Genomic DNA, 26,198 nt, shown 5'->3' on the forward strand with positions numbered 1-26,198 from the left:
CGTCAGTCTGCCTGCTCTGCTTCCCGCTCTGGCTCTGGTGAATTCTCTCACCCTCCTGCGCTTCTGACTGTACCCAGGGCTTGTATCAATAAATAAATAAATCTTTAAAAAAAAAAAAAAAGGCAGAGAGATTGATTAAGAAAGCACAATGGATGTTTCTTTCATTGCACAAAAGGAAAGATGAATGGGACGATTTGATAAATCTGATCGTAGCAGGATGTTGAGTTTCTGTTCTGATGCTTTTATTTTCTCAATGAAATCAGCAGCGAAGGTATAACAGGAATGAAGATAGGTCTGGATATTCAAAGTTAGACGAGGAAGGAAGTAATTTGAAATAGGAGTGAATTAACTAGTGAAATGTAATTGGATTTTCAGGGAACGCTGGGGGCCCATTTGAAGGTTTTCATCATGAATTTGAAGATGAACATTCAATATGATTGTAATTTATTTATTTTCTAGTGTATTTAACTGCTTAGGTGTGGTAGGGATTTAATATTAACTGCGGTCAATAGTTGTATTTGCCCAGTCAAACCCATACCAAAAAGGACAGGTGAGTTAAAGTGATATAAAAAGGGAGCAATTCTTAGTGATGGAGAATGGAACCCAGACAGGCAAGAAGGGAAGTGAGGGAAGGTGTGCTGGGCAGTGAGAATGTGGTAGACTCAGGCTTCACAGTTTAGGAATAACTGGGGTCAGGATATTTTGGGATTGAGCCAGAAGAAATGAATAATGTTTGAATTTGAGATTTAGGAGATTGTACAGTTATTGATAAAGGCAAGTTCTAGGGTGTAACCATGATACTGCGCCTAACATAGAGAAGAGGATAAAACCATCGGGGGTTGGGAGGTCAAGGCGCTGAGAAACCATGTTGGAACTGGGAACTGGAACTTGCAAGGAGAAGGCAGCAAGAGAAGTCTTTTTACTTAGCAGGTGGTATTTGTAGCTTCCTCTTGATTATTGAATACTCCCTGTAGTGAAACATCCAGAAGCTGGATAAGATGCAGACTCACTCCTCAGTAAGGAGGAACTTTTGATGTGGCATTTCCTGGACACTGGCCATGTGCTCTCTGGCTGACCTTTCATGAATGGCCTTCAGTTCCTTTCCTATGGCCACACATCCCTTGTAGTTTTTTTTTTTCCTCTTGTCTTCACAGAGGCCCTTGTGAGCAGGATATTTTGAACACCTCTCTGAGGTGTCTGCTTGACTCAGAAGTGTCCTTGGCCCTCCAGCTCTGATGAGCTATTTCCCCATGAACCTTTCTAGCCTTGCTTTGGTAGTGAGAGGGGGAGTTTCTACACCTCTGCAAGCTACAGTTCAGAAGATGGTCCCTCTGAGGGACACTTGTGACCTTCATTACCTGACTAATAATCTTCTCAGATAAATCTCATCTCCCCACAATATCCTCTAAGCTTCTCTTATATGTTGTCTGAGGTAATGATGGAAGTAAGGGTTGTAGGAGTTAGTGGATGCTTATTTGAAGTTAAGTGTCCTTTCCGGTGTCTAGTTGTCTAGGGTCTCTCTTTCAAAGTTGATTGTTTTTTATGGGGCTGCTTGTTCTTCTCTAAGTGTCTGTTAAATGGGCTCCTGCAGTTGTGTAGCTCAGGAATATTACATTGTCTCTTTTCTCCAGAATTTCAGTGTGTTGGAGGAATCATGCAAGTAAGACATGACAAGCTGGTGAGCGTTCAGAATTGGTACAAAAAGTCCTGCAAATAGTTTCCTGAAAAGTACTTTAAACTATTAAAGCATGATGAGATGAATGTTCTCCTTTTGCCCTGAAGTAATAGAATTACATTGTAGGTACAAAGGAAATTACTTTTTAAACTTGCTTTTCTTCATTTTGATGCAAATTTTGATTTATAAATATTTTCTTAGTTTGATCACATCTGATTTGTGATTGGTGATGTATAAGTCTGATGTGTGATTTATCGTAACTTATATTTTATTTCTCTGGAATCTGATTATCAGTCCAAATACAGTAACTGTGACAGTCTCACCAACATTTTCCAACATTATCCCCCTCCCCAAACCCGCACCTGTGCTCAATCCCCATTCCTTTTTTCCAATCACTCAGCTGCACTGGACTTCTTTTTCTAATTCCCATACTATACCTTTAGCCAAAATAGTCTCTCCTCTTTCCCACCCCTATGATCGCCTCTCACACAATCTAACTAACTTCTTTCCATCCTTCATCCACAATGTCTCAGATTTCTCAGTGAAATCCCCTTTAACAATTCCCACTTCCAACCATTCTTTATAGGCCTGTGCCAAGTAATATGTCCCCACATAAGACCCTACCTTTCTTTAAAACACTTAACCATATTTGAAAACCATGTGGTAGCTTAGGATGTTGTCTTGAATATAGTTAGCGCTCAGTAAAGAACTGGTGAACAAACGAATGAAAATTTCCAATCAGTCTACCTACAGTGAAATTAAAGGCCTTCATCAGCATGTGCTGCTGGGCCAGTAGAGTTTGTGTGACTGGGAAAAAAGTCTATAAACCTAACGAGGTTAAAAGACCCTTGAGTACTTATCTACTAACTCTGAAGCATATGTTTAGTTTTAAATACATGGTTAGGTGTGAGTGGGAGGCAAACAGTTTTACATAGAAAAATCTGTACCCATGATTTCAGCGGTGTGTTTGTTCTCAGTGTGCTGCTCATTACAGTAATTGGCAGGTTGCTCACACAGGTGCTGACTCAGCAGAAAATTGTAACCACTCTTGAAAATACAGTTTAAGATCTGCAAATGATCAGTGAATAGGGTTACAGTCAGGTAAAACAAAAGTCCTATAGGAGGAGAAATCATCTTGAGAGATTTTCCCTACTTACTGAGCATTCATTCTATGGGATTTTGTAACTCAAAAGTTAGGTGTGGTGTCAAAGAACTTATTAAATCTCTGAGCAGTTAGTTCATCCGTTTCTGAAGAAAATTTAATTTACAAAATACATAAAAGGTCAAAACATTATCAGATTAAAATGATTTCTTGTTTCTTATTTATTTTTCATGTGGATGTGTTCTAAAACATTTTAGTATTGTCAGATTTTTTTATTTCTACACCTTTTTAAACTTAAGAATTTCAAAATCAATATTTCCACGTTTTCCAAGAATATATAAGAAGGTGTTTTATCACTTTGAAATTTAGATAGGAGAATTGGAAAGAAAAAGTACTTTTAACATTTGTTTTTCTCTCTAATGTAATCCTGATAGTTGTTGAAAATGAGATTGTGGACGTTTTTCATTATCTTTCCATTATTTCCATACTTTTCCTCTTTTGATAATACTCCCAGGTTTATTTGGATTAAATTGACTCAGTACAAGCTGTCTTTGTGGAAATTACATGGTTTCCATGGGAAAAGTTTATGATATAACTTTTCCCAGTGTGCAAAAAACAATTTATTAAGAATTTGTTGCAAAGTAACCTCATTGTTACCTACTACACCAGTACAATATATGGAAATGATGAGATTGCTAGATTAATATTACTGAAGAAAGGGTGTTGCCTACAAATTTATTCTGAAATTGATGTTCAGTACCTAGAAATCAGTGTATTTGCTGATTTGTTGCCACCAAGCACTACTGAATTTTGAACCCCTGAAAACTCTCTTCTAGCTGCTTTCGAAATCTATTGAACAACTGAAACAACCAGGCAGTCACCTGGAGGAAGCAGAGGAAGAGCTTCAGGGGGACCAGGCGATGCAGGAAGACAGAGCGCCCTCTAGTGGCAACAGCACTAGGAGCGACAGCAGTGCTTGTGTGGATGACACACTGGGACAAGTTGGGGCTGTGAAGGTGAAGGAAGAACCAGTGGACAGTGATGAAGATGCTCAGACCCAGGAAATGGAATCTGGGGAACAGGCTGCTTTTATGCAACAGGTAATAGGCAAAGATTTAGCTCCAGGATTTGTAATTAAAGTCATCATCTGAATATGAAATGCATTGCAGTTTGTGGTAAATGGATATTTTTTTCCTATCCATTTATATCTCTGAATGATTTGATTTTCGTGTTTAAGGATTCTAACGAATGCAGACATATCTATATATGGATCTCTATATAAACTGAGCTCTATGTAGATATCAAGGTTTCACTGAAACACCACTGGTAAGGAAATACCTGTTACACTAAAATTATACTACATAAGTATCCAAGTTATTAGTAGGCTTTAAATTCATCCCAAAGCCTGCCACACCAATTACTTCTAAGGAAAACGAACCCACCTTTGTTTTCAGTTTATCTGTTGAGATCAGCAACTGCTGGATATCATTCCCCAGTCTGATCAATGAAACATTCGATTAGTTTTGATTTTTTTGATATGTAGAATTCAGTTTTCACATTGTTGTACATAATGTATCATACTACAGTCTTGAACACTGTTAAAGATAGTCTGCCTTTGCCTTCCTCTCTTTTTTCTTAAATGAAATGTTCTGGTCACCATGCAAATAGTCCTAGGTTATTGTATAGATTGCAATTGAAAAATCTTAGGAATAGAGGTGGTTTTAAATATATAGGTGCAAACTACAGCACTATTTTAAATATTACATTATGTGTCACCTAGCACTGCTCATCTTACTTTTATCTTGTGTTATTTGATGAGATTGTTTATCAAACAAAGATCAAATGAAGCAGATGAAATGTTGGCAAAAATTAATGTGCAGCATTATGGTTCAATCAGATACTATATTGTGTCTGTAGTTTTAGAAAATACAGTAACAGTATGACTATTATCTGATAAGTCAAAATCACATTTAATAGGAGAAAGTGTATCATATTTTATAATCATTATCACTAGATCTCCTAAGTATAATTGAATAATGACACCGCATACACCGTACCACTTTGGCAATTACAAAATTAGAAAGGTTGAGCTTAACGAAAGAATCTACTTGTACATAACTGCACCTTCAGAAGGACCATGTCCTTTGATGCTATGAAATACAAACAACTTTGAAGGCAACAGAAGACTCTGTTTATTTAAGTCATTTCTTTGTCAGGTTCCTGCTGTTCTCCTACAGAAAAGTGATTCTATGAGGCTGAACAGGAAATGCCTTGTGGAAACAGGAAGTCCAAGTGATTCATGTACTGAGGAATGTAGGGAAAAAAAACCCAGAGGATAGTGTTTTACTCTTTCTGTTTTTAAAGGGCACTCTATGAATTGATTTATTGTCTAAGAAAATAACACCACAAGTAGGGAAATTGTTAAGGAAGCTTTTCACTGGAACATTTCCTTCATACTCCCTTTTGATATGTTTACCTTGTTTTATAGGTTTACTTTTGTTAAGCTAGTTAAAGATTCCTTGTATTAAGACCCCTTTAATATGGATAATCCAAATTGACCTAGAATCTTTGAGAGCTTTTTTTCTATTAAAATATTTATATTTCTAAACCCAAGGTATTTTAAGGTGTAGTATCCTGTTTCAAAGGAGATATAACAGTTTTGCCAAATGTAGACATTGTGTAACTGTATGTTATTGGCACGTGTTGTTTACATTTTGCTGTGACATTAAAAATATTTCTTAAAAAAGTTACTGTTAAAGATACATTATCCTTTTTTAAAAAGTCTCCATTTCAATTAAATTAACATAGCTAAAAGTTAGAAAGTTTAAAACTTTTCCATATAATGAAAGTCCTGATAATTTGACAAATAGCTATAATGGCAATACTTCCTATTACCAACATAATTTGGTTAGTATATACTTTCAGACTAAAATGATTTTTGACAGTTGTTTTGCATAAAAAATATGGCATTCCTAAGATAAAATTGTATAATTTTTCCATCTCATAAATATTCATTTCTTCAAAGTCTTTTTTCAATCTCATAAAAAAGGGATAGTGCATCTTTTAAAATACATTTTATTTGGGGAGGAACATGTGGCTGAGCAGACTTTTGTATAATATTACTTCAAAGATATGTAATCACAAACAAAAAACCTATTTTTTATAATGTCATTTGAGAGAGCTTCATCAGTACAGTTGGTGGACATTAATTGTTTGAATTTGATAGTCTTTGAATTAATCAAGAAACTACCTGGAACCAGTGAAAAGGAAAGCTGGACTTAAATAATATTAGAACTAATTGATAAATGTCTCTTACTTTTAAAATCTACTGTATTTATTATAATTTACACCCTTGAAGGTGATCTCTTGTTTTGTGTTGTAAATATATTGTTTGTATGTTTCCCTTCTTGCCTTCTGTTATAAGTCTCTTCCTTTCTCAAATAAAGTTTTTTTTAAAAGATCCCCTTTTCATACATTTCGCTTTGTGTAAACTTGATATATTTAATCGAATTCGAAACTCATACACTAGATCTCACATACCAAAATATATTGCCATTCTTTGTTGAAAAAAGAAAATAAAGATATTTTGAACAACTATCTCTAATGCCATTAAAATAATAAATCCAACAATGATGATTTTAAACTACTTACCTCTAGCATCATCAAATAGCAAACACATGTAAAACTTGTTGCGTTTTCATTATTCCAGTGTGGCCTTTTACAAGATAAGTTACCATCATTGAGTCATTTTGTAAATAAAAATTTTACATAAATAGATATCAGTTCCTAACTTTGTTCAACTTAAAAAGTTATTTTTAAAATGGTTAACATAATCCCTCCAATAAACAAACACTTAATATCTATTTATTAATAGATAATAAAATGAATAAATTACCATGTATCATAATATGTCTTTTCCAGTGAGAAATTCACCTATGAATATAAAGTAATAGTATATAAATTTAAAGAGAAAAGACTAATTAAATGACCTCCCCTAATATGAAAGCAATTCATATAATACTAGGCTTGTCAGGAGTCTGACTTAGGGGGAAGGAAACTAGACCATACATATACCATGGACCATGATATACCTTGCCCCTTTTCAGGTCAGTTGTTTAGCAGAATATATTGCTCATAATGTGTTAACATGTATTTGGTTCAATATTACAGATTAAAATATTGTTTTATATTATTTGATGGCTTGAATCTAAACTTGACTAGTGTCATAGAAGTGAAAGTTACTCTAAGTCATAACAATATTAAATGAGATCATTAAGAATTTGGGGATTATAATTATTGACTATTACAGAATGGATTATCAACCCATAATACTATAAATTTCACAATTTAGTCAGGATTTTGAAAATATCATTAATACTAGCAATAGCTTCCTGAAAATTGCCTCTGAACTATTCTAAGATTAACATGATGCTCAAGAAAAGAGTGGGAGGAATCAATTACATATATACATACAGATGTATATATGTCAAATATAATGTAAATCTGATATCCAAAGTGCTATAAAATGGCTATTTCACTATAAAGCATCAATGTCATATTAGAAATTTTTTCTTCAGAAAAACTACCTAGTTTTTTGCCAGGGTTTGTAATAAATAACCATTAGATTTCCTCTTCTGACAGTAAAAAGTTGTCTTCTCTTTGGCAAAGTTGTCTTCTCTTTGGCTGAAATGGAGACTGCTCGTTTTCATAAATCAGATATTTTTACTTTGTTTCATATTTCTTTTTTTTTTTCTAAATGATGTTGAAAAGGAATTCAGACATTAAAAAATCTAAACATGATTTTGAAACCTAGTACTAAACAGATAAATAGATGGGCACAGCATTTTTCTTTAATTTGACATATGTGTTTATTTTTCAATAATAGAAGCATACAGTTGTGGGTGAACAATGAGAAATAATTCAGCTCTACGGTTGTAACCAATTAAAATCAGAGTCATGGAAATGCAGAAGGTAGATTAAAATTCCCTTTTTTGTTGATCATTCCTCCATCCAGGTTGTAATGGGGAAGTATGGACAGCCAATCAAAGAACTCAGAAGATAAAGCAGGATACTGGGAATGTGACTTTTCAGAACTTATTTATTTATATTTTAAAAGGTTTCTGTTCTTGTTGTATGATAAATTTTTTGAGGTTTGTAACTGTAGACTTTAGACAACACAACATTTGGGGACCATCTTGATTTATAAAAAGGTTTAATTATTGTAAATATACAACATACCAGTATTATTGTAAGAACTCACATTTTGTGACCTTATTCAGACCTCACAACAATATTATGAGGTTGTTAGAGTAGAAATGAGAGTAATGAGACACAGAGAAGTTAAATAAGGTCAAGGCTACCAACTAATGACAGTCTATCTCTAATTTGAAGCTAGACTCTAATTTGAAGCAAGGACTCAAGCATCAGAGTCCTTACTCTTAGGCGTCACCATTGTGCTATATTTGTTTAGGAATTCTTTTTTTTTAACATGACCAAAATTATTCACTCATTGATCTCTATTTCACAACTACCTAGTTCTTGATGCTGCTGCTTTTTTTTTCTCCCCAATGAATCATTTAAATGCCACAACATTGATGTTTATGACATTTAATATAAACAGAGGAAAACATTATGTTTATTTTTCTTTTAAGAAATATCTTTGTTTTGGTGATCTTTAAGCACTAAATCACAGTTATTTTTCTTCATTTATACAGCTTTAAAATTCTAGCCTGGCCTACTTTGCACTTAAATTTTATGTTGACCTCTTTAAAGATTTATTTATTTATGCAGACAAGAGCTGGGGTGCAGGCCAGAGATGCGGGAGGTGAGAGGATTCACCAGAGACAGTGGGAAACAGAACAGGCAGATTGACCGAAGTACACTGCTGATGGGAGCACTGGGCGAGTCAGGAGAGGTCTGCTGCGCCATGTGGGTTGCTCCCTGGCTGGTCGGGGATTGAACTTGTGCTACAGAGGCTGCGGGTTGCTTCATAGTGTGGTGCTTAACACCTTGCACCACCAGTGAGGCCCATTATGTTGTCCTGTTTTACTTTTTTATTGTGGCTATTACAAAAATTAAAACTGTACGTGACTTGCATTTGTGACTCAACATTATATTAATACTTACAGCTCTGTTGCACAGTGCTGCTTTAGATCATGTTCCTTTAATTTTGTATTATGTTGATAGACATCATTACATCGTTTGGGGAGTAGGTGGGCTATGAAATCAGAAAAATGAATATTTATTCTTGACACAATTTGTAATATTGTTACTTACTCTAAGGGAGGCATAATGTTAGATTTAGAAGGCTCTACAACATCTTAATGGTTGGAGGGATTAAAGATCCTTTTCTTCTTTACTTAAATTCTAGCAAAGTCCTAACAAATGTTTGACTAATACTATTAGTCCTAAGAACAATTCACTTATTCTTCCAGTCTCATCTCAAAGTTAATAAATTTATCTTCTGGAAAACATGCTGTTTTTTTTTCCTTTTCTTCCATTTCTGCTCATGGAATAATCATTTAGATGTGGGGATAGATTATCATAAACTCATCTTTGATTATCTCATCTTTATCTCTTTATATACAACTTGTACTCCTATTTCTGATTTTAAGTCATATCTCTTCACTTTCTCTTTGGCCCTGCTATCCCTAGTCACTAATTTAATTAACACTAAAAGGAATTCTTTCTTTAATCACTGCAATACTATCCACATTCTTCCACATCAGTGTGATATTTATATTAATTCATTTAATTTACTGTATGAATAAATTTTCCACACAATTAATTTACTGTGTCAATACATTTTCCACTCTCTATGGTAGAACCTACAATACTTTCCTTATTGTTTCATCTAGATGATATCAAGGAGTTTCAGTCCTAATAATTTGACCTTTATACTCTGACCAGATACTTATCCCTCCTTCCCTAACTTAATCACTTAGCATGCAAGACACATTTCCAGTGGGGCTTCAGTCTCCACCAAACATTTTTTCTCTATCTGGAAAGACTTTAACTTCCGTTTCCAGACTTTACTCTGCTTTCTTCTTTATATCATCTCTGACTTTGCCAAGTAAGCCACACTTTTGAATCAATTTGGAATCAATTCTATATAATTTTCCATGTCATTTTTCTTTAATCATTACCTGTGTGTCATTATGTCTTTCTGCCTTTGAAGCCAGGGGAAGTATATTATTCGGTGTTCCTAACACCATACAAGGAACCTATGAAGTACTGAATTAAACTTTATTTTGAATACATTTTGTTTTATTTTCTGTTACTAAAATTTCTTAATGACTAAGGAACATTTCATTCTTTATTGTAATTAAAGGCTCACTTTTGTTTTCTAAGTGCAATATGCACTCATGCAATCATGTTTTACTTGTTGGATTACTTCCTGTGCTAAATGCATGCAATTTTTAAAGAATTTGCTCTCGTAATAATAGATACTATTTTATTTTCATTTTTCCAGGGATAAATGATGGACGTTCGTTTCTTGTGAATTTATCGATTGATACTGCTAAAACTGAATTCATTTTTAATAATTTATGTTCTATATGAATTATTAATTCTAATAGTGGGTACATTTTTAGATAAAAGTACAATATGTCAGATAATCTTCATGGTCTTTTATATTATTGATTTTTCCACATGCATGTTTCTAAAATAATTATTAGATATAGGAGTAATATATATTTAGGATACAATACATTTTTAGATCGATGGATATCTAGAAAGATCTAGGTCTATCTACTTATCTATCCACATTGCAAATATTTTCATCTAGTCTATGGCTCCTCTTTAGACTAGAAAGTTTCACATTTGATGTATCCCATTCTGTCAAATTTTTCTTCTGTGGTTAGTTCTTTAGTGTCTGGCTTTCTATATTTTTTTTAATATTTTATATATTTGTATTTAAGGCAAAGAGTAATTTTTAAGCCCTATAATTTTGGATATGATATGTTGAAAGGCTGAGATTCATTATTTTCAAACACAACCAAAATTTTCAACACTATTTTTGGAAAAGATTATCCTTACTCCTTTGAATTATTCCATTACCCTCTGTTAGAAATCCATTGAACATATGTGTCTGAGCAGATTTATAAACTTTCTTTTTATTCCATTGATCTCTATGTCTAACTTTACACAAATACCACAGAATCTGAAATTACTGATACTTTATAGAAAGACACCTTGGATAGTTTATGTTTCCTCTGCATGTTAAGATTTCTTGTTACTTCTGATATCAGTGACCCTTGCCAGCCGGCCAGTCGGCCGGCCCGAATCGAACTGGCACTGCAGAGGCTGTGGACAGCTTCATAGCACTGCACTCAACTGCTATGCCATCGGAGTGGCCCAAAGCAGTTGTCTTTGTGCTTTGGCCTCCTGAACTTTTTGTATCCATGTATTTGCATTTCTTAAAAATTTAGAAAGTGTCAGCCATTACTTCTTGAAATACGATTTTCTTTCCTTTTCTTTGGCAACTCCAAAGGTAGGGTAGCCTGCTTGATATCATCTCACTGGTCTATGCATGTGTCTTTGTACATTTTTTTTCTTTTTTTCTTTGCATTTCAGTTTGAATAGTTTCTATTATTAGACACATCTTTTCTTCTTAGGGGATGAACTTCTTTCAATAATATAAAAATATTTAATGTTATATTTTTTAGATTAGAAGTTTCATTTGGTTCTCTTACACATTTTCTACTTAGCTCACAATTGTCACATTTTTCTTTAAATCCTTGGACATATTTATAATATTTATTTGAGTCATTTTCTGCTAGTTCTAATGCCTATCGCATCTCTGTGTCTGCTACTATTTGCTTAATTTTTCTCTTGAAGATCATTTTGTTTTCCTGCTCCTTTTAATGTTTAGCAATTCAAATGTCAATAATTCAAATGCTAAATACTGAAATTTTGTCTTTCTTGAGAGATTACTGATCACTTGAACCTTCAAATAATAAAGTTTAGTTGTTCGTGCAAGTTTATTTTTTTAAGATTTTTTTTATTTATTTATACAAGAACTGGGGTACAGGTCAGAGGTGTGGGAGGGTGAGAGAATTTACCAGAGACAGAGTGGGGAGCAGAACAGGCAGACAGACCAAAGACACTGCTGAGGAGAGCAGTGGGTGAGACAGGAGAGGTCTGCTGCGCCATGTGGGTCACCTCCCTGTCAGGGCACATCGAACTGGTGCTGCAGTGGCTACAGACAGCCACATCATGCTGTGTCTTAACCCCTTGCACCACACCAGGGAGGCCCCGTTGGTGCAAGTTTATAGTAGCCTTGACTGTCAACCTGGTTGCTCCCTTTCTAATTTAGGAGCTGACTGGGCCTCTACTGAACATCTTGGACGTTTATAGGACTGGATGACCCAAAGGAGTTATCACTCACTCTTTGTTTAGCACTCAGAGGCAGGCATGGGGATAGAGAAGGGAGGATGGGAGTCAATAAAGTTGGAGATCAATACAGCTATTTGAGTGGGGTGGGAGAGAAGGGAGAGAGTTTCTTCACTCACTCTTGGTCCAGGCTTCACTTTAGAATTCACTTTAGATGATGGTCACTTACAGACTCCTAGCAAAATTAGTTTGTTAATGTACCTTGACCATTTTCTTCTAGGCTTTGAATTCATTAGATTTTGGTTATCTTTATATTCTAATATTAACTTTGAAATCAGACATGGGAGAACAAACAGTAATAATCATTTGTCAATTTCTGGACATGTATACACAAACAGAGACTTTATGGGCATCGCTAATCTGTGTGTATCGGGTGACCTTTTGACATCCTACAATTATATGGAATAACCAAGTAAAAACACTGACTGGCTTTCAAAAACATTTCAAATCCAGTTTGAAAATCCAAGGCGTTAGATTCTTCTCCCTCTTTCTCTCCTTCTTCCTAAATTTCTTTCTCTCTTTGAGAAATATTGGGCCTTCTTGAATTTGGTTGTACTTTTGCAATTAAAATTTATAATTTTATTACATCCTAGTTTATTAATTCAGTCAATTCTTTCATATAGTAAAGACTAACAAAATTCATGTATGAAAAGCATGAATAATGGAATATTTATAACATCCGAATACTGGCTACCATAAATGTAATTTTTATGAAGAGATATTGAGTACCATTTATATTTTGTATATTACATTATATATTTAATGTTTCTGTTTAGTTAAGTCATGGTCTGAAATGACTTAATTTTTTATGTCTCTAAGTTAAAATTATGTTGCAATCATCTTATTCAGTATCCCTGTGAAGCACTTTCCTTGCCTTTATTTTTCCACCACAATACTTCTTTATCTAAGATGATAATTACTGGGCCATAGTTCCTGTTCTTTAAGTTAAAAATCCATGCTAATGAAAACCGTGATTGATAAAAATGTGTAGCATCTACCAAGCCAGGGAAATTCCTCTAGTAATATGAAAGTAGGGATGTGTTTAAAATGTCTTGAACAAAAGCCTAGAATTGCAATGGCAAAGTTAGAGAAAATTATGCTATTGGGTGAGAAATTGTGGGGAGTAGAGAAGAGTTTTCTCAAGAAATTCCAACTGCCTTATGCCATTTTCCAACTTATCTCTTAATCTTCAGTTGGTTAATAGGGAGGGAAGATATGAAAGTGGTGGAAAATGAGCAATAGATTTTATTTTAACTTCAATCCAGAAGTATTGAGGTTTTGATTTAATTAGGTGTAGAAATATGTCCTTAAAGCAATCAGAATATTGGCTTAAGTTAAAGTGTTGGTAAAGCTTTTGGGGGTTTTCTTTTTCATCCTCTTTAATTACCATGGGCCTTTGGATGGCTTCTAAAGTGAATTAGGAAGTTCTCAGACATGTGGCATTAAAGTCCATGCCCAGGGAGTTTATATGGATATGCAACTTCTGATTCTTGGATAGTGTTGGTACTGTATATTTTTTAATGGTTACATTTTTCCTTGACTAGTATAAAAGATTTACTGTTACAGTTTGTGTGTGGCCAGGCAATGGCATATGGAAAAGCTGTTTCCTGCTATTTAATTTAATTAGCCCAATCACGTGCCAGCCTTCGGGCATGTCACTCTGGACCTCTAAGGCTCTTTGTCTGTCAAAGCGATGGACAATATCTTGGCTTTGTTTGGTTGCTTGGCATGCTGCAGATAAAACCACTGAAACTCTGACTGTTTGTTTAACCAAATCTTTGCATTTTCACCATTTGGCTTTGATTTTCTTTTACAAAAAAAGATGACTTTTTGCCCTTGGGATGGTGAAAGAGAAATATTGAGGATACGAAGAAGAGCTACTGCTATTTGTGCTTTAATACAAGGTCGAATATATTATCATTTCCTAATCAGATTTTTAGTTTATTATTTTGTTAGTAGAAACTCAAGACAATTATAATTGAATCATTATATATTAAGTATATATTGCTCTATATATAAAATATATAAAAAGGTACATATATATATGATATATATATCTTAACTTAGCTGACAAACTGTCATTTTAATTCAAGCTTCCTTTTTTGGTTCATGTATATATTTAAAGTGATTTTCTTCAACTTGCCAATCTCTAAATCTTCCAGTGAATTTATTGTTAGAGAAGAAAATATTCATTTGATATTTTAGATGAGAATATTCTAGTTTTGCTTTATTTACATAAAAGAATAGTGATTAACACATTTAGTAATGTTAAAACCATTACCAGTGTTTTAGTCTTTCTTCTATTGTCAGATATTTTAAAATAATTTTTATAATAGAGATGCTCAAATTTTTTAAATCTTCTTTAATCACGTTTATTATTATGCTCCTAATAGTTTTCAAGCTTTAAAATTTGTGAAGAATATTTGTGAAGAGACAGAAGATTAAAAAATACATTCTGCAATTTAAGAATCTGATTTGTCCCTGGCACTTTTATCTTATTTTACAGCTGAATTAACAACAACTGCCAATAGTCAAAGTGACTTGTCCAAGATGATAAACTTATTTTAAGATGCACACTTTAAAATCTAATGCCCCAGATTTCAGATTCTTAATTAATCTTAGACAAATTCACAGTTAAGAACTTTAAGAGTATTTGTATGTGGCCATAATCTTGCACTGTTAAATTAAATCACACCCAGCATCTAATCAGTGTGCATAATTGTCCTATGCCAAGATACAGTCCTTACCCTCCAACATCTCTTGGCCTTATATTGAATAAATACACTTTTACTGAATAAATGACAATTAGTCTCCTAGCAAATATCCTTATTCTAAAGCTAATATATCTATTACTTTTCAACAGACTAGGGATTTTCAAAAATACCATTACAGACATTACAGATTTACTTTGATAGAATTTGCAAGATCCGTCTCATAACATCATTAAAAAATTAATGATTAAAAATTAAATCTAAATTTGTAAATCCTATTAACTGACACAATTTTTACATTGTTTCCATTCAAAAATAAATATTTATTATGACCATATAATTAACAGTGTTGCCACCACCTATGAAAAGTTTAAGTCTTTTAGAGAACTGTTAGTTTTGTGGATATCTTATTTTCTTTTAAATGCTTACAAACATCAACAAGTTGTGCTTTTTAATCTCCTGATGCTGTTTCATCATCAGTTCTTCAGTGTAATTTTACTTAACTCTTCAAACATTGTATCTATTTTCAGGTTTACTGCTGTGTTTCTTAGTTTTATTTTTATATGGGATTAATGTTTAATTTTTAAATCTTGCAAATTATATGTTTAGAGTGTGATTTTTCTGAGCGCACACACACCACCACCACAAATTAATTTTAGGGTAAAGTAGTATCATTTAAAAATTCATTTGCTGATAACTTTTAAAATATGAATATATTAAATACTGAAAAACACATATTCCTTACAGGATATAAATTATGGGAGAAATACAGTAATTTTTCATAAAGCCATTTAGATATTAGAAGTAACAAGCCATGTCTGTCTTAAGACTGAATTAACCTATGAGTCATAAGCTCATATAAGTAGGTCATGCAGTATTTCTCTTATGTGACTGTTTTTTTTTTTTTTTTGTCACTTAGCATAATGTTCTTAAAGTTAATCATGTTGTAGCATCTAGCAGCTTTTCCATCATTTCAGGGTTGAGTAGTATTCCTATATTGTGTTTGTGTGTGTTTGTGTACATATGTGTGTGGTGCATACACGGTATTTTCTTTTATCGATGCATCCATTGATGGCGATGGAGGTTGCTTCCATCTCTTGGCTACTATGAATACTGTTCTAATGAGCAAGTTTGTGCAATCATCTCTTTGAGATTCTGTTTTCGACTTTATTTCCTATGGATTTGGATATATACCAAGAAGTGTGATTGGTGGATCATATAATAATTCTGTTTTTAGTATTTGAGGAATCCCCAATCATTTTCCATAGGAGATGCATCATTTAATAGTGCGCAAGGGTTCTAATTTCTCCATAGTTTTACCAGCATTTGTTACTCTTTGTTTTGACAGTGGTTCTTCTATCCATTGTGATATTGTTTCTCACTGGGTTTGGTTTTTCTCTGATTATCTTTCATGTTGAGATTCTTTTGATAAGAATGTTGACTATTTGTATATCTTTTGGTGAAATGTCTCCAGAGTTGTTTGCCCAGTTTTAAATTGATTACTTATATGTTTGTTGTTGAGTTGTAGAATTCGTTCTATGTTCTGGATAGTAATCTCTCATCAGATATATGATTTGTAAATATGTTCTCCCATTGCACATTTAGATTGCCTTCCTGATGTTTTTTCCTGTGCTGCACAGTTTTAAGATTTGATGTAGTCCTATTTAACCACTTATGTTTTTTTTTCCCTCTAATTATGGAACATTTACTAATTTTCAAATTTTATTTATTCCAAAATAATAGAGTAACAATAACTAGCTCATGAGGGTCAGGAAAACAAATTTTGCCAATTTTATTGGCAAATGAAAACTTTTATCAAAATTATGTTGTTGAAAAAGGCTTTGATTCACAAAGCCACTGATATTTTTAGATAATTTGATGTCATCTTTTTATCCATGTGCATATAATTGTGCTTTGAATGATGTATCTTATTTTAAAATTGGATGAATATCTTAATTTTGTGTCTTAACTGTGTATCTCTTAATTTTAAATTTAAATTTTTGATCAAGATTCTAAAAGCTGAGATATGGATTAGATATTCTTCCTTACCTTGGGAATCTTATTTTCTACCCCAAAGGACAATTGATACATACATATAAATATATACACACACATATATATGTGTGTACATATATAAAGTATATCAATTAACATGTGTATGTGTGTGTATATATATGTATATATATGTAACTCACCTTGAACTGAAAAGATAAGTGTCTATACTTTGTTTGGTAGCTACCAGCAGACAAACCAATGTTAGATGTCTATCTTATATTTTTAATTTCTGTTGTTATTCTTTAATTTTCATACATTTCCTTCAAACTTTGAACTAGTTAAAAACAAGGCTTTCTGAATAAAAAAAATCAGGGCCTCCCCGGTGACGCAGTGGTTGCGCGCTGGGTTGCGAAGCTGCCCGCAGCCTCTGTTGCGCCTGTTCGATCCCGGGCTGCTCCCCAGCCACCGGAGGAGGGTCCCTCATGGCGCGCAGACCTCTCCTGCCGCCCGCTGCTCCCCTCAGCAGTGTACTTCGGTCCTTCTGCCTGCTCTGCTCCCTGCTCTGACTCTGGTGAGTTCTCTCACCCTCCGGCGCTTCTGACTGTACCCAGTGCTTGTATAAACAAACAAACAAATAAATGGATAAATCTTAAAAAAAAAAAAAATCAGATAACTGCTGACTTATTATTTTTTGAACCAGAATTGACAGAGGGGAAAGACATATTTTATGACGACAGAGTTGCTCATATTTCTCATGAGTGAAAATAATAAAATTAAATTAGTTATAAAATATAAGCAAAAATAGTGCCAATATTTAATTTTACAGAAAGCTATATTAAAAATAGTAAAGAAGGACAAAATTTTATTAATGGAAGGAAAGTTAGATAATAACAATAACAACAAAAAATAGTACACATTGGAGCCTCACTGGTGACATACAGGTTAAGTCTCAGCACTATCATGTTGTTACCACTGTGGCCTGAGTTTGATCCCCAGCCAGGGAGCTGACCCACATATGGCTCAGCAGACCTCTCTTGTCTTACCTACTGCTCCCCTCAGCAGTGTATTTCAGTAGATCTGCCTGTTCTGCTCCCCACTCTGTCTCTGGTGAATCCTCTCACCACCCCTACCTCACCCCACCCCTGAACTTCTGTTCTACACCCCAGTTTTTGTATGCATAAATAAATAAAAAATAAATGTTAAAAAAGGAGTACATAATTAGTCAATTAAATGTCAAATACGATACTGAGTGTTTTATGTATATTTCATCATTTAATCATCATCTTTTATTTACAGATGAAGAAATGGAGGCTTCCGAGTGCTGAATAGTTGCCTGGACTCATACAGCTAGAAAATGTCAGCACTTGGAATCCCACCCCAGTCCTAATCCAGAAAGGTTGAGAGACTGGTTTGTAGTTTCCCATCCAATTTATGGTAATGTAACAGAGACTGACATCATCTGACTTACAGACCACTGAATAAATTTAAAATATGCTTCCTCATCATCAAATCGGAAGCACCATTTATTACTATGTTCATTTTTCAACCAGCTCTTCCTTACTCCTCCCTACCATTTTGATGAGAAAGTACCAGCGCTTATAGAGAGAAAATTCCAAAGTGAAAAATGAAAACTCATAGGGAGGACTCATTATGAATGGAATCTTCTTCTTCATACAAAATGCATTCCTTACTACCTTTCAATTCTTCTATTTAACTCTAGTTCTTAAAATTTCCATTTTCTGGCCATGGCTTATAAAGACATTGAAAAATGTCACTCATGGAATCCCCAATTTTTCAATGCTTATTTTTTCATACTTGATGTGAGATTTGCCTTACTTATTAACTTTATTTTATATTTACATCATATAATATATACAAAAAGCAATTTAAATACATTACTTGGGGCAACTTTGCTGTAGCTGCTCAATGGCAGCATTTTAACTTTGTTTATCAGCGTAGACATAAAAAAATCATGTCCTCTCTCCTGTTCATCATAAGAGTAAAATAAGAGATTTACAAGAAAGATATGAATCATCTCACATTTTTATATAAAGTACTAATGTTAATTAAGCTAGTTTAAATCTTCATTTATTTGTTAATTGCTTATCACATTTATAAAGTTCAGGATACTGCTTAAAATGTTGAGCACAATACTACCTGGCTCCAATTTATAATCATGTTAGGGAGGAAGAAAACACAATTAGACAAATAATTATTAGGTAAAGATATTAGGTGCTACATAATAGATACAATAAAGTAGTGCTTTGGAAATTCATATGTTTATAACTGTTAAAGATTGCATTTTTCAAGTGCCTGTGATTTAATATAAATAATAAACATTTGTGCTTTCGATCCTATTCAGATTCTTCATTTAGCTTTGTAATGGTATTTCTATGTGTGCATTTCTTAGGTCAGTGCATTTTCCAACATAAGCTATAAGCAGTTAAATATATGAGCTGATGAGTAATGTAAATAAATCTTCCACTCAACTCACTGCTCATTCTGTATTCCTCATGCATGTTTTCATGCAAAGACATAGACTGTTTAAGATTCCTGGAACAACAGATATTCAAAAGTATAAGCCTTAATTTATTATAATATTTTTAAGTTAGAATTGATATGTTCATAGATTCCCAATGATAAAAAGAAATTTCTGTACTAAGGAAAATAGCACCTGTGCTATTCAAAATTACTTTAGAGAAATTTGTATCGTTTCATTTTTACAACTAGACTTTAACATTTATAATACATTAGCATTTGGCAAAATATTCAATATTCAGGTATTTTTAATATTACTGAAAAATACAACTTTTCTTTATAGAGAAAACAGACCCAAAGAGATGACCTCAAGAGCCTGAAGGTTAATTAATGGCCTAAGATAGCCTGACTCAAAATGAATAAGAATTCAGAAAGGAAGAAAGGCAAAAGCTATGTATTTCTTCAGGGTTTCACAGCTAGTTAGATGGAGTTATTTTATTACTTTTTCTCACAAGGGAGTTATTCCCCTCCATTGTATGTTGAGGTGTTGTCTCTTCTAATAAAGATCATTTTAGTCTTTACCCAATAAATTTCCCCCATTATCTGCTATAACATCTGGCTAGATACTCTTTTTACTTTATAGAGTTTTTCTATCCTGTAATGTGTGAAGGAGTGAGGTGGCTATCATATTTCCCTTTGTAAGCTAAATAAAAGTATGGAAACCTCATAAACAACCTATATAACTTTAAAACTGGATAAAAATGACAATATATATGAACTTATGTATGTATATCTCCCCACACATGTGTATGTATTTAGAGTAATTCTTTATCATTATCATTTTTGATATTACTCTATTATTAATTCTCTTACTCATTAATTCTCTTTGAATATACAGTAGAATTTGAAGGCAACACCAAAAGTATCATATTGTCAGAGATCCAGAAAAGATGGAAGGAAAATACTATTGTAGAAAGCTACCAGTGACATGAGAAATCCTTTAATGTGTAGTTCTATATAATCAATGCCCTATTTCTAGTGCATTTATATATACATTTTATGAACAATAAGTAAATGTACAAAAGATGATTTGCTAAGTCCAATTTCAGTCAAACATTTAAAAAAGTTTTAGAAATTTTATATATGTCCACATATATTGCTGATAAAAGCTAAATCGTGAAAAAATTCTTGTTTGTAATCTCACGTAGTTTTCTCTTTTCTTATTTTGACACTGAATTCTGAACTTACTTCTCAGAATTGAACATCATTTTTTTTTCCTGTTTATTTCTTTCTAAACTTCCTTATTCCAATACACAATTACATACCCCAAAAGTACTTTCAAATAGGAGGTAATTGGTTAGACAACTACATGCTACTGCTCCTACTGCAAAACTAGAAGCAGCACACATCCAGGGGAAATGACTTTTAGTTTATCTTTAAATTGGAGCAGGGCAAAGGTCACTAGCTGAAAGGAAGTCAAAATGACAAGGACTCTAACAGTTGCAAAGAAAGATTAAGACAAGTAAATATCTTTCCATGAGACATTTGGATTGTTGTTAGCTGCCTAGCACAGACTATTTTCCACTGAAATAAATTAAAACATCACTAATAGAAGTCTCAGTAATAATCTCCTTTAAAGGTGGCTTCATTTTATTGCTTTTAAGCCTGCATTCTCTCACATAAATTAAAACTAACAGGCAGGAGCAGCTAAATTAAAAATTGAGTTCACAAAAGACTTACATTGAAAAATAGTTTATCATAATCATCAGCATCATTAATACATAAAACTTTGTTGCTAGAGTTTGCCCTAACTTCAGGAAAGAAATGCTTAATTTTATTTGAGGGGATTTTCTCTTGTAAACATTGTGAAAAGTTCCCAATGAGATATTTTCCTCTTTCATGATGAAATGAAAAATGAGTTTAATCTAAGACATGGGAGGCAGCAGAGATATCAGATAGTATGGCCTTACTACAAATTTTGTATCCAGACATTTTGAATTTTCTAGTAGGCGTTTCTTGTAGAATAAGGCTGGGAAGGGGATGCCATAAGGTCGATGGTTATTGCTGCAGAGTTGCTGAATGGTCAGAGTGGAATGATTCAAATTCAGAGGAAGAAAAACAATTATAAAGCAAAAATACCTTAGAAGTGTTTTAGAAATATATGGAAAGTGCCCTGACCAAAGAACAGTGCCTGATATTCTTGGAGAGATTTTTCACATCAAGGATAAAGCTTATTCTGTCAGTTTATGGTTTTGCAGCAACGTTGGTTCAAGCCAATTCTGTGCAACCATGGGAGCTCTAAGGAGGAGTGCTTAGCATGACAGATTTATGGGTCATGTTTTGCTTAGAGCCATTAGGATTGCAAGCAGCCTAGTTTCCTATGATTTAAATAGGATATTGTTGGTTTAGTTGGTGGCATATTTTCCTGTGACTATGGCGGGTTTAAAATAAGCATTTTTAATTTATTTACCAACTATACTGGGGGGGATAATTCAAATTGTCCAAATTTTATTAAGAAATCTCATTCTTGCATATATCGTTTAAGGAAGAATACAAATTTCATCGATGTACTAAAAGCATTTTATATGGGTAATTGTATCACCTTGTATCAAGTTTACTGCTATCACACATGGCATTTCAATACCCCTGCAAACGTCCTTGAGGAAAACACACAGGCAGTGACCAACATGAGGCATCACGCTCCTAGACAAACAGGCCACCTCATTTCTAGCCCACACAATGCTCCTGTTCCTTTCTGCAAGAAAACCTCCTTTCCTGATGGTGTCTGAGGAGCTTCTAATCCATGCTTCATATTCCAGAAGGCTAGATATGAAATGAAGTGCATTTTAGCTTTTGAGTATACAATATACAGTAAGGAGATAGGTGTTACTTCACGATCACATGCCAAGATACAGGACTACAGTTTTTCTTTGTGAAACTCAAATGTGAATTGTATGATAGGAGTATTGGGACATTTTATTAGTGTTTTCACCAGAAAGTGCTATCTTTAAACTTTGACTCTCCTTTGCAAAATGGAGAACATAACTTCTTAGCTAGTCCATCTCTGTGAAGCAACAATTTCCTTCAGGGATTTCTTTAATCTTGAAGTTTATATCTGTGTTCTGTTTCTCACTTAGAGCTCTTTCTGTGTTCTTGCTGCTGTTTTGAAAGTGAGAAGGAGCCCTTCTTATCTCCAATACCAAATTGCTAAAGCAGCATTCATGCAAAAATATTGCTATGATATATATTGTGCATTATTTTCTTCCTAAAGAAGTGGGGGGGAGGGAAGGAGGAATTAGGGTCAAAATAAGGGGGGTTGGGAATTTTATGGGGACTATAACCAAGATAAAAATACATACATTGTGCAAAAATGAAAAATAATGTAAAAAATATATAAAATAAAATTAAAAAAATAAATTAAAAAAGAAGAGATAGTGCAATTATTTAGAGAAAAGTGGCTCTACAAAGTTCTACAAAAATAAGGTAATATAAATAAGCTTGCAAACAAGACACTGTATGTAACTAGCATATTTTGGCATTGTCTTTCTTTTTCCCTATTAAAAGATAAGTCAGGTTTGATAAAAGAATTTTTCATGTTCTTTAGGGAAATCTGCTGTTCTCCCTCATGGCAAAGGTCTATATTTCCATGTGATCATGCGTACAAAACTTGATTATCACTTTCAAGCAAGGAATGATAAGAAAAAGAACTGATATTATCAATACTTGTTTAATACGTAGTTATTTCTGAATGACTTTTGGAATACTTCTGTAAGAGAATTCTGAAAAAATATTAATTTTATTTTGTTTGCAATATTTATGCATGCCTAGAGAAGGCCTTTCCTTTCCTATGAATGGTGAAGAACAAATGACTGAGACAGAATTTTCAGTAAATTGAGAAATGACAAACCATTCAACTTGTGGACTCAACTTATTTGCTGTATGAAGGGGGAGCATTTTTTTGTTTTCTAGTAGGAAAAAATCTCCACAATATAAGAATTTAATAAGCTCCAACTGATGCTAACAGGAGCTGATTCAAAGTTTGAATTTGTTTTTCTAAAAGTTCCAATGGGTTTGTCAGTCATTTTGTTGCTCTTTCTAAGAATATAAGTATTCACTTTAGTACTAAAGTATAGAAGGGCTGCAGTGAACAGAAACTAAATGACAGCTTGCTTGGTTTCTCCAAGAGCTTGTTACAGGGGGATGGAATAAGCTCTGTGGGAGTTTCTGGCTTGGTGGTATTTGGCTTGTAGGTAAATTCAAGAATAACACAGACCATCTCTATGATGAAGGGATGCTGATCTTTAGCTGCTCTTGTGGTATTTCCAGATTTAGTTTTTATTAGTATTTTAACATTTATGCACTCTCCATCCTATTGTATGTTATAGAGTGTTCCTTTAGATTGGGTAATGTTCTAAATAAAATTGGCATCAAATTAGCATTCATTTTCCATGCTCGATAGAATTCAAGTTCATGTCATCTGCAGTGATAAAAGATGAAACTATCAGGATTGCCAATGTTGGGTAGAACATCTTGGTTCCAATGAGGTTACAAGACCTAGACATACCAGAGAAACCACTAGAGTTTACCAAAACATAACAGTCTGTGCAACACAGTATAAGCATAACACAGTTTGCACTTTTCAGTGAGCATACCTTGTGTTTGAGTTCTCACCCAGACTCTCTCTCTTACTGAGATTTCTTAGGCTCTGAGTCTCAAGTTCCTCATGTATGAGATGGAGTTGCTCGGTCTATTTCTCTCTCTGTGGTGATCTTTAAAAGAGATAGCATATCCATGTTATTTACAGAACGGGTGCTCAGTGCAGCAAGCAACTGAACAGGGTGGAAAGGAACAAACTATCTCTTTCCTTCAGAGCACAAGAAGTAGAAAGGCTGGATGAATTCAGCAAAATTTCCCAAACTGTGTTTTTGGAAACATCAGTCCAGAGAGATGTACTCTTATATCAACTTAGATATTATTAAACTCTAGGACCCATAGGAAATGACAGATTGTAATAAGGTCATATCTAACACTTATTTGTTAAAAAGGAAGGAATGAAATCAAGCAAATATATCTTTATTTATATGTATACTCTATTATACATTTTCCTAATAGTTACTAGAATTCTGGGCTGTATTAATTAAAACTAAATATATTAATTGATTATTATATATGGAAAACACTTTAAAAAGAATAGTTTAAGATTTTGATTTATTCAGTAAACATAATGTTATTTGCATTTTTAAAAGGTCAGTATGTCTTTGTAGGATTATGTGATGTTTTTATTTCAGGTAAATATTTAATACTAGAAAACAAAGTGACATAATTTAAAGAGAAAAGAAAAAATTCCTCCACTCCACCTCCCCTCCCCCAGCAGGAGGAAGAGGAGGAGAAAAAACAGATGCTTCTAATTTAGCACCAACAGCACAAACTGATCAGTTGTCCAGTAGGGGCTGCTCACAGAGCAGAAAGGCAGAGGCTTCTAACTGTGTTTCAGGACTTCAGGGAGAGTGGGATTTCAAGTCTACTCACATGCAGTTGAAATAACCTCCTCATGTACTCCTGAAGTGGCCTAGCCTTTGAAATTTCCTCTAATAAAATAGTATGTGTAAAAATAAGGAATCACTAAATAAGTAATTTACATCTTGTCATCTGCCTTAAAATGACATTTTATAAACCTCATTTAAAATGTTTCTGTGCATAAGTGAGGGGTTCCTCATAACTGCATTTCCAAACAGAATCAAAGTGTTGCTAAATTGTTTGTAAACACAGACTTAGAGAACGAAATTGAGGGTAGTAAACTGGTAGCCAACTAAAACAAAACAGGCTTGAATGTTGGTAACGATTGTGTATATAGGATCCAAGCAAAATATCTTGAACTGCAAGTACCATAATAAGTGATAGTTTTTTTCACATTTGCATTTTGCAAGTAAAAACAGCACTATGCCAAATTTGTTAAATAAAGACCAAACAATGACATTCTTAATTTGCCCACCTATAGTGACCAGGAAGACCTGCTGCATCATGCAGCAAATTGGATATCTGAGCTGAGTAAAGAAAAGGCCACACTCTCTGGGCAAAGTGCATTTGTAGATGGGAGAAAAACCACTGAGGTAGTCAAAGGGACAGTCATCACATAGGCTACTTCTTTCATTGTCCTTCTCTCATTGTCCTTCTCTTCACACAAGAGGACCCATATCACAGTCACCCAACATCCAATAGGCAACAGGCTGTTATCTCATTTACTTCAGAGTTAATTTTCTTTCTTAACATAATGAGATAAAAGGCTGAATGATTTTAGTGTCCTGGGAGTGTTCAGGGGGCAAGAAATGGTCAAGAACTGGTTTATCTCCAAACTTCACTAACCTATTAGATAACTGATTCAGGGGACACCAATGAATGTAAAGAATGAGAGACTTCTAAGGGATGAGAGTCAGTCCTCTCAATAATGAAACTTAGTTTCCTTGCTTTAGAAAGGAGATTCACAAATCCCCTTCTTGGAGCAAAGCTCTCGGTGGAGAGGATGGGCTGATTTATTTCTCTGTAGTGTCCTGGAGTGTATCTACCCTGATTGACTCCCTTGATCTTGACATCAGTCACTTTGGAGTCAAGATAATGAAAAGTACATTAAAGGGGCCTCTCCAGTTTATGCAAATGAAACTTTATCTTCAAAGAGGCCATATTCTTAGGAAGGTTTCTTGGCTATTTGAAAGTATTAATAAAATAAAATGTGTTCAATATTCTCTTCCTTTCACTCCTTGTTTTCTCTAATTTACATAAACATAGGGTGACTTTTTGTTTTTATTTTATAAAAACCCTAAGCTGTCTTGGTGTTTTAACTAAGGGA

At 33.8% G+C, this 26,198-nt stretch overlaps 1 protein-coding gene across 14 annotated transcripts in view; it reads left to right on the top strand.

The window, feature by feature from the left end:
* The window catches only part of HDAC9 (histone deacetylase 9), a gene marked incomplete at both ends in the record, with an annotated part of 409,639 nt that overhangs the window by 82,722 nt on the left and 300,719 nt on the right, over positions 1-26,198 (top strand). For 10 of the 14 annotated variants that reach the window (XM_084230509.1, XM_084230507.1, XM_084230517.1 and 7 more), the window contains one exon: positions 3,614-3,928. In XM_084230509.1, the coding sequence (XP_084086635.1) occupies positions 3,614-3,928 (315 nt within the window). Of the gene's footprint in view, positions 1-3,613; positions 3,929-26,198 lie in introns of those variants that run through there. The other 4 variants (XM_084230504.1, XM_084230512.1, XM_084230510.1 and 1 more) reach the window with 1 other exon arrangement.

This window comes from Talpa europaea (genome assembly GCF_964194135.1).
Source record: "Talpa europaea genome assembly, chromosome: 3".
Classification (NCBI taxonomy): Eukaryota; Metazoa; Chordata; class Mammalia; order Eulipotyphla; family Talpidae; genus Talpa; species Talpa europaea.